The sequence below is a fragment of the Gymnoscopelus microlampas genome (genome assembly GCF_963454915.1).
Source record: "Gymnoscopelus microlampas genome assembly, chromosome: 13".
Classification (NCBI taxonomy): Eukaryota; Metazoa; Chordata; class Actinopteri; order Myctophiformes; family Myctophidae; genus Gymnoscopelus; species Gymnoscopelus microlampas.
Window position 1 is genome coordinate 50,691,163 of NC_139950.1, and position 19,833 is coordinate 50,710,995.

Genomic DNA, 19,833 nt, shown 5'->3' on the forward strand with positions numbered 1-19,833 from the left:
GATGACCTGTTACATGTAGGCTGAAGACCTGTTACATGTAGGCTGATGACCTGTTACATGTAGGCTGAAGACCTGTTACATGTAGGCTGATGACCTGTTACATGTAGGCTGATGACCTGTTACATGTAGGCTGAAGACCTGTTACATGTAGGCTGAAGACCTGTTACATGTAGGCTGAAGACCTGTTACATGTAGGCTGAAGACCTGTTACATGTAGGCTGATGACCTGTTACATGTAGGCTGATGACCTGTTACATGTAGGCTGAAGACCTGTTACATGTAGGCTGAAGACCTGTTACATGTAGGCTGAAGCGTGTCTGTTGTCTCTCTCCGTGAGAGGCTGGCTATGCTGGCTATTTCATTAACCCTTTAAGACCGGGAACGCATTAGTGTCACTTTAAGATTTCTTTGGCGATTCAAAAATAGCAGATATACAAGCTCATAGCACGGCACCGAGTGCTGCGCTATGAGCTTGTATATCTGCTATTTTTGAAAAATCTTTAACATGTGTGCATATCTTTGAATATATATATTTTTTAAAGCACCATCGGCCAAATGTGTATGAATTTAGGGGTCCATGGCATGAAAAAGGTTACTGCAATAATAGTCCATCAGGATTGTAGCGCAACGCTTGAAACCCACCAGATGCACACACGTTAATGAATGCAGTCGTTCGCACTCCAATCGCGCAAAGTGAATATTTGTTTCCCGCTCTGGGCGGGAAACAGAGTTTGTCCGTTCTCATTGAAATGCATCGACCAGACGTCCCGCTGTGGACCAGACGTCCCGCCGTAGCCGGGTTTGGCGAGAACAGTCGTGTGCAAACCTGCGTTGCACAATAAGGCGCCGGAGCAACGTTTTTTTTTTTTTGTTGGGTGGGTTCCCAGCGTAACGATACGGTACGTGAGACAAAGAAAACAACCGCCCTGTATCGTATTGCCATCTTTTATTGCACGTTGTAAGCAGATGCTGTACAGTAGCTGTGCCAAGCGGTATGAGCTGCTCTTCAGTGTGACAAAAAAAAACCCTTAGCAGGACAAGGACATCATTTATCCATCCAAAATTAACTGACCCCGGTCACATTAAATGACCCCGGTCACATCAAATGACCCCGGTCACATGAAATGACCCCGGTCACATCAAATGACCCCAGTGGTCACAACTGATTACAGTCACAATAAGTTCTCCTTTATATCAAAAAAATAAAATCCCACGATTTCATCAAGAAAAGCTATGACACAAAATAAGCACGTAGTATCTACAAGGTCGCACGGGGGGGGAAGCAGGTTTCGACCGTCAGAATAACTGTATCAAAAATGCAGAGTGCAGTTTGTCATAACTGGGGATTCTCTATTTACAAACGTAACGTAAGTACTGTATATGGTTCCTCGTTCACATGCAGCAAGCTAGTCGTGTGTTCCGTGTGTTCTTTAGTGGTGCAAGTCGACAGTTTATTGATTAATCTAGGTAATATATCTGTTAACTCTTTTCAAAGGCTCTCTTTCACTTGTATTTATAAAAGACTACGACATGGAGTGGGTAAACAAGTCTTCTCCATCAGTGGCTGACTGTCATGGCAACAACATCATCAAATCAGATCATTTTAACCCACGAATAACTCTCTCGCCGCTCACACGGAAATAACCGATCTGCAAGCTCACGATGCGACGCGTTGTGAGCTTGCAGATCGGCTATTTTCGCACCTCACTCAATTACAATTACATGCACTTCACTCACTCATTCAAAATGATCCCACGCTCACCATCGCTCTGGTCTTCACCCTCTCACACGATCACACATAAACAATAAGGATGTTATATAGGTGTGCACACATTATCCACGTGTTTCTTTTTTAGACCAAGACCCCTGGAACGCAGGAAACAAACACATCAAAATATACAGGATGATAAAGAGGACGCCCCGCTCCTCGTGGAAACTGTGTGGGCAAAATGTCATTAGGAAAGAGAACTCCCCCACGGTCACTTTGTCCCCTGGTTGTCCATCAGTCCAGTGAAGGGGTAACGTCTTCTTCCAGGTTCTTCTACACCCTACCAGCCTCCACCTCTCTGTGAGGTCATGGCGTGGTGGATGGGACCGCCGTGCTGCTAACTCTTCCCCATCTTGGCGATCAGCTCGTCGCAGATCTTTGTGAGCTCTTCGATTTCTTTGTTCTGCGGGACAGAACAAAGAAAACAGTGTCGTCGACCGTATTAGGTTTCGTTCCTCTAATTCTGACTTGTCTGTAATATTTTCATGCATTTGGATGAAATATAATATTATTTACATTCCCACTTATCATGTTAGAGACACACACACACACACACATGAACACACACACGAACACACACACACACACACACACACACACACACACACACACACACACACACACACACACACACACACACACACACACACACACACGCACACACACACACACACACACACACACACACACACACACACACACACACACTAATGTGCTAATAATAAACTACAAGAACTTCCACCTACCTTCTGCTCCAGGGTTCGCTCCAAAGAGTCGACCTTCATCTGCTCCTTCCTCAGACTGGCCTGGTGGGCGGCCTGCTCCTGCATGGCCTTGCCCCGCACATGAGCAATGTCTGCGTTGGCCCTGGAAGCACGCGGCCATAATGTGTCAGGAGTTCATTTAAAAGAAACGATAAGGTCAGCAGACCAGTGATAATTCCGTCAGACAAAACGATGGCGAAAAATGTTCGTCGACTGCCTTTTTTCATTTAAAACTAAATAAAAACTAAATATAAACTAAGCAAAAACTATGACTGAATGTATTGACAATTTCGTCAACGAATACAAACAAGAGAAAAACTATCAGGGAAAGAGATCCAGTAAAACTAACATTTTATGCTTTGTCACGCTCCGAAAGTCTGCGACGCGTTGTGAGCTTGTAGATTGGCTATTTTCAGCACAAAATCAGGCATTATGACAACATCACGGCCCGTCAAAACACATTTTCTGACAAATGACTAAAGTATGACTAAAACTAAATGGAATTTTATTCAAAAAACTATGAAACTAAACTAAGTCAAAATTTGGTGTCAAAATTAACACTGCAGCAGACTGGTATAAATAAGCTCCACCGTTTGTTTATTGCTTCAACGTTTCGATCACACAAGGATCTTCATTCATTTAATCATCATTACAAATGTAATTATTCTTTAAAGGCATGTTCTAATTTTATGTAGGCATTCAATTAGTAGAACACCTTGTATGCTCTCCGAGTCATTTTTATCCTGACATTATAAATGTTGCATTATGTATTATTATTGCCAAAGGTAGAAATGGGCAGAACAGCATAGCAAGGCTAGAAGTTAACGGCAAGGCTTGTTAGCTCACTTGTCCAGCTTTTCCTCTGCGTGGATCTTCAGGGCCTGGTATCGCTGCTCCTCCTTGCGGACCCTGGACAGATACTCCTGAGCGCACTTCTTCAAGACCTCTTCGTTCTGGAAAACCACAGGGAGCCATCAGATTACCGCCAGAAAGGGGAGGCAGACCGAATGGCGAAATCAGACCTACAAGCTCACAACACGTCGCAACGCGTCGCGTTGTGAGCTGGTATGTCTGCTATCTTCGATACGCAACACCACCTTTACACCGCTGCGTCTCCTCCTAATCAGCGCTGCGTACGGGTGGTTCGCTCGGGTCTTATGATAAACAGAACCGGGGTCTCGTAGTGATAGAATCTGAACCAAGCCGGGCTCAATTGACGATAATAAAACCTGTCAAAACCTGAACTCGTATGGGTCGTGATTATTATACAAGTAAGACTGTCTGTCTGCCATGGATAAAGTGGTGAAAGTTGGTGACACACATTGCAGGCAACTAAGGCAAGTAATCACAACCTCCCTTGTGCCATCATTCATGTATAACATTAACAAAACTAAACACAAGTTGTAGGTTTTGCATATTAACCCATTAAGACCTGAACTGTGTCATTTTTAGATTTGAGCTAAAAAGCATTATTTTACACTTTGGGCTATTCAAAAATAGCAGATCTACAAGCTCATAGCGCGGCACCGAGTGCCGCGCTACGAGCTTGTAGATCTGCTATTTTTGAAAAATCGTGAAAATGTGTGCAAATCTTTGAATTTATAATATATATATTTTTAAAGCGAACATTTTTACAACAAGATATTTTGATGGGGGTCGGCGGGCAAAAACATATCATTTTGGGGGTCCTTGACATGAAAAACATTGAGCACCACTGATATAGAAACATACGTTTTTCAGAAAACTGTTGAGATTTAGGAGACACGTAGAATCGGCTTCAGGTCTCAATGGGTTAAGGTTGAATGAGATGTAAAGCCCAAAACATATATTCATTTGTTTATACTGTGCGACGTACGTGTGTCGCGCAACAGTTCACTCACGGCCACTTTATTCAGTTATTGTTTGGTAAGCCACATCTCTGCATGATGGAGTAGATATGATATTATTTAGTTAACTATAAAAACAGGAACAGACCACATAGTGATAAAGTGTAAAGAAGCGCAGCGCTAACGTAACAAGGTGTAATGATCAGTTGAGTGCATGCGTCTGCAAACATGCATGTGACGTTAATTATACTATGGCCGATAAATGTATTCTTTGGCCGGGAAAATATAATCCCGTCGGTCACGGTGGCCGGCCCAAAACATGCCTAGCGGAAACCCTGGAGTCAGATGTGATTAAAAAGATGACACTCATTTAGCTGTTCACTATAATGGAGAAGGACATGGGAGCCCCTCCTCTCTTAAAGCTGTTGTCTTAAAGTCATCCCTAATGATATTACAGGTGGTGATAGACTGAAGAAACTGCTCCAAAGGGAGACTTTCTGGATTGTCACTCTACAAGCCACTACATTTCCAGGCCGTTCTTATAGCTGAATTCTTGATACTGTGATGATTGGGCTCTTTCTGTCTCCCCAGTTAACTTTTTACTTTTCAAATTTTACTTTTGGTGTTGGTTTTGTTTTGTGCATAAGTATTATGTAATTTATTTAGCATATTATGTATTTTCATTTATTTTGCATATGATGACGTCATGTGTGTGTAATGCTTACATTGGTTGGAATCATTTGATTGCCACTCACAACCTGTACTTAAAGAGTGACTAATCACCCTGATTGTTAAGACCCTGTTAAAGACCTAAGTGTCGAAACGCGGCGGTCAGCTGTTGCCTTGCTCATCTGCCAAAATAAACTCTTATATTTTTTCACCTGAAGACGGAGTGTCTCAGTATGTTTTCCCTATAGTCTGCCTCACAGAGCAGAACTTTGGTTTCCTTTGCTTCTATTCCTATACCTGTTTCACTGAAGAACACCTGTTTTGAGATTGAACCCAGGCAGCGCTTCCTTATTCTTTTGCTTTACACTAATTTAGCCTTAGATCCTCAGGTAGGGCATTCCAAAGCCTGATGGACCCAGGTAATGAGGCGAGCTTTAGGAACAACCAGGAGGACCCTATCTGAGGCTGTACTGTACTGTACTGTATACTGCAGATTTACCTTACGGAAACCCTCCAGAACGTCTTTCATCTTCTCGTAGCGCCGGAAGAGGTCCGCCAGGGACTTCTCCACCGAGTTGAGGTCGGACAGAGCCTGGTCCTTCTCTATGATGAGCTGCTGGATGGTGTGGTGGGACAGAGACTTCTCTCTCTGCTCATCTTCTGACGGATTCACACAAACACACTCGACATCAAAGGGCTGGACGCCATTAAAACATCCGGTGGGCACGTGCACACGCACACACACTGAAACACTGTGATGTGTGATAGAGGGAGTGTCTTAGGGCATTGGTTCTCAAAGTGGGGTCCGGGGACCCCCAGGGGTCCTTGAGAGAGTTCCAGGGGGTCCCCAGCTAAATGATAGATTAGGAACCAAATGGACTCTTATGGGTCTGTAACTCTGAGAGTGTACAAATGGAACCAAATGGACCCTAACGGGTCCATTTGGTTCCATTTGTAAACTCTCAGAGTTAAATTAACATTCATTTTACAATATAAATTGGGGTCAAAGAGATAGAAATGCCATTAAATGGGGGTCCTTAGCCTAAATCATGTCAAACTGGGGGTCCTTGAAATTAAAATGGTGGAGAATCACTGCTAGAGCCGTAAAAATCTTCTCTTATGGGGGTCCCTGCATATCTTTTCAAATGGGGGTCCGCAGGCTAATAAGTGTCAATTTGGAGGTCCTTGACATGAAAAGGTTTGAGAACCACTCTGTCTCAGGGGTGATCACACCGAGATGAGTCAGAACAGGCGTGGCCGTGGACAGTTTGGCCGTGGACAGGCAGAAAGGAGCCATGTCCACAGATTCATTATTTTAACCTACTACTGTACTTGGGGCTCTTGGTTACTAAGTATTGTGATGAGTGCCTGAATATTTCAACTTTTATGTGCATCTAAAAATGCCAGAAAAACACGATGCAGAGGAGGAGCACGCACAGGCATGGCGTACCATAGGAAAACAACGGTTCTGCTGGCGATGCTCTAGCAACGCGTCTCGTTGTGATCGCCCCCTTTCTATCTCTCCAGACACACGCACACACGCACACGCACACGCACACGCACACGCACACGCGCACGCACGCACGCACACACACTTAACATCATTACATTAGGGTTCATGGATTGGTGTGTTAGTACACTACTGAACTGTATTGTTTGTTTTATGAGGGTGTTGCTTCGTTAATCTACTTTCACATGGAGCATGCAGACGAGACAGATCAAACAATGGTAAAAACAATAGAGACTTGTAGATAAAGAGAGTTGGCTGTCTATCTGACTGTCTTCTAGAACCTTAAGAATTGAAAGACAAAACCCTTCTGCCCTGTCAATAGCTTTCCCTTTTCTCTCGCTTTCTCATCGTAGGCTTAGATGACCCACCTGCTTAAGTCACTAATTCTGCCTAAATGACTTATGAGAGGATATCAGGTGCAGTACACACACACACGTACACAAAGGGACATGTACTGTAGTAGTCACATGACTCAAGTGTCACGATCCAATTCAGCTCTGCAACACTTCATGAGTCAGGAGGTGATACAAGTAGGCCTTGAGCCCTGAGCATAGACATATAAAGGTAGACGCCTCTTCGGCTCTGAGACATTGGTATCTCGGGCGCCATTTTAGAGTAGGCAAGCTTCCGCGTGAGTCACAGAAGGGGGCGTTCGGTAGGCCAATCAGAGGCAGATGGGGGCGGGTCTTTTCGTAAGAGGCAGCCGCGCAGTAAAAGTCAGTTCGACGCGATGTGATTGGCCAGTAGTCAACGCGCTGTGATTGGCCAGTAGTCAACGCGCTGTGAGCGCTGTGATTGGCCAGTAGTCACTTTGAGTGTCAGCTTGCCTACTCTAAAATGGCGGCCGCGATACCAGTTGCTCCAACTAACTGCAGAGGCCAATCTAGGTTTCTATATCTATGGCCCTGAGGCCCATAGGGGGCAGGAAGGAGCCTATCTCCTGTTTCCTTAGCGTGAGGCAGCTTGATGTACAGGTTCACCCCCTGGACATGATGCTTCCGGAGCGCCCGCCCACACTTTTGACACATTTGACTTTAATCCAATAAGACCGGGAACGCATCTGTGTACAAGCTCATAGCACGGCACCGAGTGCCGCACTATGAGCTTGTAGATCTGCTATTTTTGAAAAGAAATCGTAAAAATGTGTGCAAATCTCTGAATATATATATATATACATTTTGAACTCATTCTTAACTGGGGGTCCCTGAAACAACATATTTTGAGATGGGGGGGGGGGGGTCCGCAGACAAAAATATATAATTTGGGGGGTTCTTGACATGAAAAAAATGTGAGAACCGCTGATATTACAGCAACATAATAGGATTTAGGATTTAGAAGACATTAGAATCCCCCAGAAGCAAATATTTGAGTTAAAAATGTTCCCTTAAATATATTCAAAGCTTTGCACACATTTTCATGATTTTTCAAAAATAGCAGATCTACAAGCTCATATTTCTATGAGCTTGTATATCGGCTATTTTTTAATAGCCCAAAGAAATCTAAAAATGACAGAGATGCGTCCCCAGTCTTAATGACTTAAAAAAGGACACAGTCTCAACATGGAAGAAGTCAAAATAATGGAATCACACAGATGTCACTAGACATGATGAAAGGAAAGTGAGCACATCTGCTCCGCCCCTCTCTGACGGACAGATGGACAGATGGGAGCCGACTGACACAGAACGACTGAAAGAAGATTCCAGCGTTACTCACCTGGCAGGCCTGTGACAGGGGGATCAAACAGTTAGGGGGCAAATATGGGAGCAGAACAGAAAAAAAGGGACTGTGTTAAAGTCAAGCTGGGAGGCCAGGACAGACAGGTGAGACAGCAGAGTGTTAAAGACAATATTATGCCAAAAACCCAGAGATGGATTTGCTCCTTTTTTAGTGACATTGTTGCTATGAAAACATGGCATGGAATCAGAGAAGCGGCAGAAGGAGAAATGTTCGGAGGTGGTGTTGAAGATGTGAGTGAGAGTTGGTACGATGCAGTGTTGATTTTGACAGCAACTTTAGTTTTAGTCTTTTGAATAAAATTCCTTTTAGTTTTGGTCATATTTTTGTCATCTGAAATGTTTTAGTTTAAGTCTGGTTTTAGTAGATAAGATTATAGTCGACTAAATCTACAGTTGATTTAGTCAACAAAAAAATATTTTGGCGGTGCCTTGATGGCGTCGTAATGGCTGATTTTACACTTGGTTGTATGCTGAAAAAAATTGCAGATCTACAAGCCAAACACGTTGCGACGCGTTGTGAGATTCTAGATCTGCTATTTTCAGAGCGCAACACCCGAGCTCAACCAAACATAAAATGACTTGTCTTTTAGTTCTACTGGATCTCTTCTCCACTAGATCCCTCACTAACATTTTAGTCTAGTTTTTATTTGTTGACAAAATTGTCAATATATTTAGTCTTAGTTTTAGTCATCATAGCTTAGTTTTTGTTTAGTTTTCGTCAGTGGAAAAAGGTAGTCGACAAACATTTTTCGTCATAGTTTTAGTCGACAAAATCAACACTGTGTGCAGTGAATCTGAGGTGGTATTTATCAATGAGGCCATAGAGAATGGACAGGTGTGATGAAAAGTGAGTAGTTAGTTCTTCCTCGTTAGCATCATGATTCAGTACAGATCAATCAAACATTAACCACTTTCAAACTGGCATCCCTATTCTGGGCATGTCATTATAGGCCAATATTTTCCAATTATATTTATTTTTTCAAAAATAGCCAATCTATAAGCTCACAGTGTGACACATTGCGAGCTTGTAGATCTGCTATTTTCACCTGTGACACCGTCGTACAACAAAGTATAAACTAGAGCTTAAGTTGAAGGGGACAGAATGCCAGTGTGTCAGTGGATCAATAAATAGTTTAGATTTTTTAAATTAGTAGCAATGTATTGAATTCAAAACACAGTATGCATTGTTGTAAATTATTGTTTGCAAAAACAGTGAAAAACATATAAAGCAGTGTGGGGGGGGGTTGGGGGGGGACAAAAAACAATTGGGTTTTAACTAAATCAATGTGCACTGAGGAGAAAGACTGGTCCTGTAAACCATGACTTATCTTTGATAAATGTTCTGTAAAGCTGGTTATAATCTGAAACTCACCAATCATCTGTGCTATCGTCTTCTCATACTCCGCAACAATTCTCCTACGGATGAAAAAGGATGTGATAAATAAGATTATGGCATACTGTGAAAACACACGCACATTACATTTCATGTAATACAATTTCAAATATGTTACGTTTCTTTACCAATTAAGATAATTCAAAGGAACTAGGAGATTCAAAAAGTTGCTGCTCCATTCACTTCAATGTTAAAAATAAACTGAGAAAAAAAGCCATTTTTTGACCATGTATTTTTGAGTGAAACATGCCATCTTCAAACATCAAACAACAGATGTCAACGAGGTCACAATGACCTTGTTGACATTTGTTAAACCACACCTGAAAACCCTCTGTGATTAGCGACCCTCAGGGGATCAATCATACTGGAGATAACTATTATGTAAAATAATCCTGGCACTGGGCAAACACAGCCAGTGAAAGAGTTAATGAATAACACTATATTCATATTTCTATATTTTTGTATAGTATATTTTTATCATCACAAACATCTGCAGACCATACACTACGTCCTGAATGTGGTTTTGATGATGTTGTTTTGGGAAAAGGTAGGTTTGCTAAAGAGAGCTAAGCAGATTGATTAGCCACGTCTCCTGATTAGCTTATTAACCCCTCCTTATCCAATCAGTCTAGTGAAGTAATCTGTGTCTTTTCTACACCAGATGAGCTGCGACCAGCTGGACCCTCACCCATCCCCCATCCCCCACTTGTTGACACAGAAACGGAGGCTTCTGAACTGCATGTTGTTGGTGATACTTAAAGCGGCACTATGTCATTTTTTCTATGATTAAAAAGACATTTTGTCCAATCTGTATGGTAGAGTATGTTTAAACCCTATAACTTGGGGTGGTTGTATTTTGTCTCCCTGCTCTTCTATTGAGACATCTACTGTAGGACATGTCTCACCTTAGTTCTCACGTAAGTCACAGCTTTAACTCAATCCTAATTCTGATCAAATTTAAAGAAAGCCAGATGACCACAATGTCAAGATTCTAACAGACTGTCTCTTCCATTTATAGTTCTAAGGTCTACAGCTACCACACCTGGCCAAACTGTTGTAGACGGGATGGTTCTAAGGTAAGGTGGGGGGGCTTTAGGAGATACTGGGACAGCGGACGTACCTCATCTCCCCAACTTCCTGTCGACTATCTTCGTACTTCCTCTGCCACTCCAGAACCTCTTTCTCTTTGCTCACAATCTGAGGAGAATGGGAAACAAATGTAACTGATGTGTATACAGTATATTACTAATATGGAATAGTCTTTAAAACAGGTCCTTAGACACCAGAAGAACGTTTTTGTGCGATTAATTCACCTGAAAATATATATATTTCTAATCTGCTGTGTCATAAGTATTTGCACACAGAACACAGTGGTGTAATATTTAACCCATTAAGACCTATAATCAGCGGCACTCACACTTTTTCCATGTCAAGGACCCCCACAATTATATGTATTTGGCAGCGGACCCCCATTTCAAAAATATTTTGTTCCAGGGACCCCCAGAAGCAAAGATTTGAGTTATAAATGTTGGCTTGAAAAAATACATATTTTCACGATTTTTCAAAAATAGCAGATCTACAAGCTATGAGCTTGTAGATCTGCAATTTTTCAATAGCCAACCAATGTGCGATATATACCTGGAAAAGCTAAAATCGAAAATGACACAGATGCTTTCGATGGGTTTTTTCAATGGGTTAAAGTGGTAGTGGATGGGGGGGGTCACCTCTTCTCGTGCGATGCCCAGGGAGCTGTCCAGGTCTCGGGGGAGATAAGGGCTCTCTCCCTCACTGTAGCAGGTGGAGGTCCTGGAGGTGTAGATGGAGCTCTTGGACACGGCGCTCTCTACTGGCGACGGCACGTCTCTCTGCTGCTTCCAGGAATCAAACGGAGACAGGGAGCGGAGGAAAAGGAAACAGAGCCAGTTAGGCGTCTAGCTCGGTTAAATATGGGGACGTATTGTTAAAAAACGCCCACAGGGGCCACACGCCATGTTCCCTAAAGATTCCTCAACCAAACCACAAGGAGGCAGCATCAAACTATATATGAAAATAAATACCACACAGCAACGACAACAAAAAAGTATGCAAAATGGCGGGCTTTGCGATGTTTCCTGAAGACTTAGGACAGCTGGAACATGATTGGATGAAACAGTCTTCAACGCCACAATAGTGACCATAGTGATTGGCTGATGCTGCCCACAGCTGATTGGTTATGATCACCTGCTCATCTCTAGTAGCTTGAATGTGATTGGGTCCAGGCAAGGCAAGGGGAGGGAAGGGCAGTGCATTATATATGTATATATATATAGCATCAACTGCATCATATATGCACAATACAGTAGTCGGGGGCTAGGGTGGGTGGGCTCTGGGTAGGTAGTATGGGAAACTGGTGTTAGTTTAATATTAAGGAGCACATCACAATATAGACGAAATAACAGGTTTATAAAGAATAGGTTTCATCGGTCCTAACGAGACATTACGCTTAAAACCTGGTCCAGATTTAGAGATGACGTCTTGTGAATCACGTGCCAAAAAAATCCAGATCTTGCGACGACTTGTGAGCTTGTAGATCTGCTATTTTTTTCGTACGACAATGTATAAATCAGTTGTACGACAAAGTATAAATCAGGGGCTTCAGATGGTGCAGGGTAACTATGGCAACGATCACCCCAAACATCAGTACAACAGGACCGAGCCATCAACACAGATGAAGATGTTCTACAACAAACAACTGACTTTCTTATTCTGTCACACTTAAAGCTTAAAGCCAGTCGTTACATTGGTTCTTTGGCTCTTCTAAAACTCTGCTCAGCCTCAGATTGGGATTGAGTCATCCATGGGAGGCTGGGAGGCAGAACTAGAGGATTGATTTGATGGATTGAGTGGAGAAACGAAGGGGGCCATGACAAATACTGCACATACTGAGCTATACCAGTAACATATTGCAGAGGGTATTGGGTGACTGTTGGCGCTTTTCAGAGCCTATGGTCCTTTTAAGGGACTGGACCACTGATTGAGCTTACCCTTCCCAATCCAGTGGGGTTTAAGCAATGACCGATCCATTCCAAACCTGTTCTTCCATGATCTTACTCATTCAAGAAATAACTCCTCTTTTTAATGTGTCTGTTGTTTTTAAATGCAACCAAAAGCACCGTCAGTTGTGGAGAACGGTATTTTGCTCCCATGTATGCCGAGTGTGTGTTATGGAAGTGACAAAAAAAACACTGATTCTGAGCTTAACCTCAGTCTTAGAGACCATCCCAATGAATCGCCTCAAAATCAAATTACAACACAGTGCTCTGTGTGTGTGTGTGTGTGTGTGTGTGTGTGTGTGCGCAAGTGGATGTATGTGTGTGAGAGTGTGTGCTTGCTGTGAGCTGCTTCATTGCCAATAATCGACTGCTAACATTGAGCCAATCACTCACATCTTGAGTCAGAGAAAGTATACGGTAAAGGCTTTAGAGAGAGACCTCTAGATCATTGGTTCTCAAAGTGGGGTCCGGGGACCCCCAGGGGTACTTGAGGGGGTTCCAGGGGGTCCCCAGCTAAATTATGGACAGGAACCAAATGGACCCTTATGGGTCTGTAACTCTGAGAGTGTACAAATGGACCAAATTTGTACACTCTCAGAGTTAAATTAACATTGATTTTACAATATGAATTGGGGTCCCAGAGGTATAAATGCCATTAAATGGGGGTCCGTAGCCCTAATGCATGTCAAACTGGGGGTCCTTGAAATTAAAATGGTTGAGAATCACTGCTAGAGAGCCGTAAAAAAATCTTCTCTTATGGGGGTCCCTGGCATATCTTTTCAAATGGGGGTCCGCGGGGTAATAAGTGTCAATTTGGGGGTCCTTGACATGAAATAGTTTGAGAACCACTGCTCTAGATGATGGATATACTTTTCACCAGCTCCATTTACAGTGATAACTTCCCAGGGAACTGAGTTAAACTAAGAACAATCCAAGCCGTTCCTGCACACAGGCATAAACAATTCAGGCTTAAGGGGGGAACACAGAAAGTCACACTGAAGACGGCAGTCGCACCAATGGAAGACAAAGAAGTGAGTCAAAGACAAAGAACAACTGATGGTTTGCTCCTGCATAAAGAAACTCCACATAAACAGCATAAAACAAACCAGGGTTTCACTTAATGCTCACAAGGACAACGTAACGTAACGGCTACATAGGACAGCAAACGAGGGATAGAGGAGAAAACATCCTGATACCAACAGGTCTCTGGATATCAAGGCGACGGGGGTCTAGCTCTAGTTGGATTAGGGTGCGGGACGGGACATACTGTTGCGACGGGGGGCATAACATTGCTCTTCTTACTTTGACTAGGGGTGAACCGTTGATGTTCCACCTTCGAGGAGGACTGGGTTTCTTGAGGCGAGACTGTGGATCGTGCAAGACAAGAGGATGAGAGATAAAGGGATAAAGGAGGGTGGGGGGGACGGGGGGAAAGGGCGCTCGGACACGGCAACCAGGTTGGATTTCGTCGAAACCACCGGCGATCGGATTCCCACGGTTCTGCACCGTAAAGCAGGGTAACCATTCCCACAGGCACGTGCACACATAGACATTGTTACCCGTCGGTAAAAAGGTGCCCTCTCCAGACTAGGAAAAAATATCTATATATATCTATTACCCCCAAAAAGGTTTCAACTGCCCCTAGCGGCCTAACGGTAAGGCCGGCGGAAATGGCAGTGGATGTGTTGGATGCAGCTCAAAGTGAACTTTACTCAGATATCTAGTTTGTCGCCGTTCGACCTTCCTAGCCCGTGTTATTAAAGAAAAACGGGCGACAATGGCCAAAACTTAATCGTAAATCGGCAAAAGATGCCGTTTTCAAGACATTTTGGCCATTATCTCTGGAACAGAAGGTCCAATCTGCTCAGTTAAAATTTTGTTGGATGTGTGACTTTGGGGACATTAAGTACGCGATGACCCCTTTTCGTTTATTTCGGGTTTTCGGGCCTAAAAGTATGGTAATCGGGCCGGCTGGCAATAAGTGTCCATTTGTAATTCCAGCCCCTGCCTCTCCAAATCCCTCTGCACGTCCCTGCATTCCCATGCCCAGGATAGTGAGGTATCCCCCCAATGCAATCCCTTCAACCCCCGGTACCCACACACAACGGAGTGACTGGTCAACACACTGTCCTGATGTTAGGTGTGTGTTAGTGCTGTTAGTTAGGGTTAGGGAACATCTCACAAAACAACAACTTGACTGGGATTGTGGGTGATAATAACGTGCATCACAGTGATTAGCACGTTACTTATATCACCTCTCCTCGTCACAGTCATTGTTTAGGGACCGCTATAAGCCTCTCCTGTAACAGGCAACATGCATGTTGCCCCGGCATGCATAGCTGAGGCTAAATGGGATCAAAGATGACACAGCACTCTGCTCTCTGAGGGGAGCTGATCCAACACAGCTATATGGGCTGGTTAGGAGAAGGTAGGGGAGCGGAGGACATGGGAGGGGATGGGGGGGGGGGGGGGGGGGGCAGTAAGCCATGTAGGACCACGGGTTCACACTCACACACTCAGTATGGTGTGATTAGAGGGAGGAGGCAGGCTGAGACACGCTCATGCTCCTACGCTACACCTGCACGTGCACACACACACACACACACACACACACACACACACACGCGCACACACACACTTCATTATCATTAATTTATTCAAAATGTGCTTGACTTCACACGCGTGTGCAAATATGTACACACACACACACACACACACACACACACACACACACACACACACACACACACACACGTGCACGCACACAGCAGGTGCAGGCTGACTCAGCGCAGTACCTGCGGGGTTACAGTGGAGAGGGAGGGGCACTGAGAGATGTTTTTGGCTACCTGCAGAGCCTCTATCCTCAGGGCGGCAAGAACCAGCTCCTCCTGGGCCGCGCACACAGGGAGGGAGGGAGGGGAGGGGAGGGAGGGAGGGAGGGAGGTGGGAGGTGGCGGCCCACGGATGAGAGAGCAAAGGGGGGAGACATACAGAAACCAAAGTTGAAGACACACACCGAACGGTTCTACTGTCTGCATGTCACATACTGTACTAACAGGCTGTCTATCACACCAGTGTTGATTTTGACAACAAATGATTGATTAGATTTATTTTAGTCTTTTGAATAAAAAATATTTTAGTCATCTGACATGTTTTAGTTTTAGTCTACTTTTAGTCGACTAAATATCATCAAGATTTTAGTAGGCTAAATCTACAGTTGATTTAGTCGACTAAAATGTATTTTGTCGGTACCTTGATGGCGTCGTAATGGCTGATTTTGCACTTGGTTGCATGCTAGTCTTAGTTTTAGTCATCATAGTTTAGTTTTTATTTAGTTTTCTTCAGTGAAAAAAGGTAGTCGACCAACATTTTTCGTCATAGTTTTAGTCGACGAAATCAACACTGTATCACACACTGTGATCAAACTACAAAGGAACGAGAGTTCAGAGTCAGACAGACAGAGGAACAAACGTAGGAGATTGAACAGGTAGAATGAAAAACAAAAATAAGGGCGACAACAGACACAAACACGCATTCGGAGGCATTTAAAGGGCTCCGACTCTGCTTGCAGAGGAAAAGGGCATTTATATGGGTGTGTGTGTGGGGGGGTGGTTGTGGGGGTGTGGGGGGGGGGCTCAACGTGCGATTCTATCTGTCTGTCAACACACCTGTAGTTTGTGGGCGAAGGCGGTGGGGTTGGTCTCGGCCAGGTCGGGCTCCAGGTACTGCAGGGGGTCCTCGGACTCCTCACACAGCCCGTCTAACAGGGGCATGGTGGCCAGAGGAGGAACTGGGGCCTCCTTGGTGCCCTGGCTGGGGGGCTACAGGGGGGGGGCACCAGGATGAGGAGGGGTGAGGGGTTGGGCAGGGTGTCAGCAGGTCAAAGCAAGCGCTGGGTGGGTCAGTGGGTGTACTGGGAGCTGAGCTGAGCTGCTGAATTCATGTCTGTCTGTCTAGGTGGTCACTAGTGACAAGGCTTTAATAAGAGACTTGATTAAATGAGTTCAATGTTATTGAGTGTCACAGCGTCACAGTATCAACAGTGCGGCGCTTCGTCTCCCCCTACTGTCAGAACAATGGCATGGCATAAGAACTGGGAAAATCAAAGAAATGCACTGTATGTTTGGTAACACTTTCTATGAGGCCCATGTCTATGTGTATATAAACATGTTTTATAATGCATTATAATTGGCTTGTAACCATATAATAATTAGTACTCATAATGCTTTATAACAATAACATATAAAGCATTTTTATAATGACTTACAAGGTCAAGTATACTAATGCGTATAACTATAATTATACAGTGTTACGAGCAAGTATATATAATGCATTATAGACATGGGTTTCATTTAAAGTGTTACAGATTGTTTTCATCTAAACATAATGGCGAAGCTAATGGCAGACGAGACAACGGTATCATTTTGGAACAGAATAATGGTGATATGACAGAGGAAGAGGAGGCTGTGCAGTAGAACAGGATAATGGTGATATGACAGAGGAAGAGGAGGCTGTGTAGTTTGACTCACCTGCTCGTCTCTCTCGGCGCTCTGCGTTCGGCTGAGCGCCTCGCTTTCCCTCTTCCTGCTTTTGTCTCCAGAAGAGCCCTCGGGACCGGGCCGCGACGACAGCGTTGGCGTCTTCATGCCCGCCGTTATCTGTGCCTCCATCTCCTCAAAACTCCTACAGAGAGAGAGAGAGAGAGGGAGCGAGAGAGAGAGAGAGAGAGAGAGAGAGAGAGGGAGAGGGAGACAGAGAGAGAGGGAGAGAGAGAGAGAGAGAGAGAGAAAGAGAGATTTGACACTTACAGCATGCCTATGTGATGGATAGTAGTGCTAATTAAATGCCGGTTGAAACTGCGGTCAAATGTAATTATGTGTGATTGTATGTGTGAACTCTAGGCACGGCCCAACCCACAAGGTACATGCTGACAAGCACATTTTGTCCAAATACACTATTATTATTCTATTATTATTATCATTCATGGTTGTCGTGGTACTATTGACAACATGCGTGATGAAACTAGAACAGTAATAGAATTAAATGTGTCCGTCTGAAGCATAGGCCTGTTATTGTCAATTGTGTATGTATGTAGTGCAATGTGCGCTGTGCCCAGTATAGGCCCTGCCAGCAGGGTTTTTTTTGTAACCCGGCAACTACGCCCAGAATCATGTCTGAGCAGGTGTTTTAACGCATAAAGACCTGGAACTGTGTCATTTTTTGATTTGAGCTAAAAAGCATTATTTTACACTTTGGCTATTCAAAAATAGCAGATATACAAGCTCGTAGCGCGGCACCGAGTGCCGCGCTACGAGCTTGTAGATCTGCTATTTTTTGAAAAATCGTGAAAATGTGTGCAAATCTTCTGAATATATATATTTTTAAAGCGAACATTTTTAACTCAAATCGTTGCTTCTGGGGGGTCCCTGGAACAAAATATTTTGATGGGGGTCCGCGGCCAAATACATATCATGTTGGGGGTCCTTGGCATGAAAAAGAATGAGCACCACTGATATAGAAACATACGTTTTTCAGAAAACTGTTGAGATTTAGGAGACATGTAGAATCGGCTTCAGGTCTCAATGGGTTAACCAATTACAGGGGGAGCTGGGCTCAGAGCCATGTGAGAGGGTGTTTTTTTACCCGGTACAGGGGGAGCTAGGCTCAGAGCCATGTGAGAGGGTGTTTTTTTACCCGGTACAGGGGGAGCTAGGCTCAGAGCCATGTGAGAGGGTGTTTTTTTACCCGGTACAGGGGGAGCTAGGCTCAGAGCCATGTGAGAGGGTGTTTTTTTACCCGGTACAGGGGGAGCTAGGCTCAGAGCCATGTGAGAGGGTGTTTTTTTTTACCCGGTACAGGGGGAGCTAGGCTCAGAGCCATGTGAGAGGGTGTTTTTTTACCCGGTACAGGGGGAGCTAGGCTCAGAGCCATGTGAGAGGGTGTTTTTTTACCCGGTACAGGGGGAGCTAGGCTCAGAGCCATGTGAGCAGGAGTTTTTGCTGTTGTCAGGAGTCACAGAGTCCAGCTTCAGGTATAGAGATGGCTTCTTCAAGGACAAGGGCTACGAGTCAGACAAAAACACAAAGATGTAGATTAAAGATAGCAGTTAAAATAGTTTTCATACCCAAAAACAAACATGCAAAAAACGTGTTGAAACTAAATAACTGCCATCTTCAGAATGGTCAAACTGTCAATTGTCAAATTGTAGGAAAAAAAAGCATATAGGGCTTCAGTGGTTAAAATCCAAGAACATAATAACCTCAAATACTCACAGGTGTAGCGGAGCCAATCTTTTCCATGTACTCAATTTCATAGTCTGGCACTGAGAGAGTGAGAGAGAGAGAGAAAGAGATGGAGAGAGAGAGAGAGAGAGAGAGAGAGAGAGAGAGAGAGAGAGAGAGAGGATAAAAATGGACTATTAGACACAGAGGAGAAGAGATGAGGGATCAGTGACCTCTCTACTGGTGAACTTCCACCAAACAACAGGCTCGGTGCTGGTGGGACAAGACGCCCAGAGCCAGTGTGAGGCGGGGGGGGGGGGGGGGGGGGGGCTGTCAGTTATTTCCATCCATGACCCAGATGGTTCTCAGCCAGACACAGCCTCTGGGAAGGGTGGCCCTTATGGGGGGTGAGGGGGGGCAGTCAGTCCAGAACTGGGCCAGTCCCCAGTTCATTACACCAGCGGACCAAAAATCAATAGTGCAGCTAAATTAATAGTCCAGTTGCATCCAGGGTTGATTTCGTCGACTAAAACTATGACGAAAATGTTGGTCGACTACCTTTTTTCACTGACGAAAACTAAATAAAAACTAAGCTACGATGACTAAAACTAAATATGTTGACAATTTTGTCAAACAAATAAAAACTAGACTAAAATGTTAGTGAGGGATCTAGTGGAGAAGAGATCCAGTAGAACTAAAAGACAAGTCGTTTTATGTTTGGTCACGCTTGGGTGTTGCGCTCTGAAAATAGCAGTATTTTCAGCATGCAACCAAGTGTAAAATCAGCCATTACGACGCCATCAAGGCACCGCCAAAATACATTATAGTCGACTAAATCAACTGTAGATTTAGACGACTATAATCTTATATTTAGTCGATTAAAACTAGACAAAAACGAAAACATTTCAGATGAC

General features: G+C 44.0%; 1 protein-coding gene across 4 annotated transcripts in view; it reads right to left on the reverse strand.

Moving 5' to 3' along the window:
• Positions 1-929: 929 nt before the first annotated feature.
• Positions 930-19,833, reverse strand: part of tacc2 (transforming, acidic coiled-coil containing protein 2) — a 96,292-nt gene continuing 77,388 nt past the window's right edge. Inside the window, exons 13-24 of one of the 4 annotated variants that reach the window (XM_084076955.1) lie at positions 18,971-19,020; positions 18,650-18,759; positions 17,228-17,381; positions 16,367-16,519; positions 15,494-15,586; positions 11,391-11,534; positions 10,787-10,863; positions 9,646-9,689; positions 5,527-5,684; positions 3,379-3,485; positions 2,515-2,635; positions 930-2,171 (exon numbers count right to left, since the gene is read on the reverse strand). In XM_084076955.1, coding sequence (XP_083933081.1) covers positions 2,106-2,171; positions 2,515-2,635; positions 3,379-3,485; positions 5,527-5,684; positions 9,646-9,689; positions 10,787-10,863; positions 11,391-11,534; positions 15,494-15,586; positions 16,367-16,519; positions 17,228-17,381; positions 18,650-18,759; positions 18,971-19,020 — 1,277 coding nt within the window. In that variant the 3' untranslated portion in view covers positions 930-2,105. Of the gene's footprint in view, positions 2,172-2,514; positions 2,636-3,378; positions 3,486-5,526; positions 5,688-9,645; positions 9,690-10,786; positions 10,864-11,390; positions 11,535-15,493; positions 15,587-16,366; positions 16,520-17,227; positions 17,382-18,649; positions 18,760-18,970; positions 19,021-19,833 lie in introns of all 4 variants that reach the window. The other 3 variants (XM_084076954.1, XM_084076956.1, XM_084076957.1) reach the window with 3 other exon arrangements.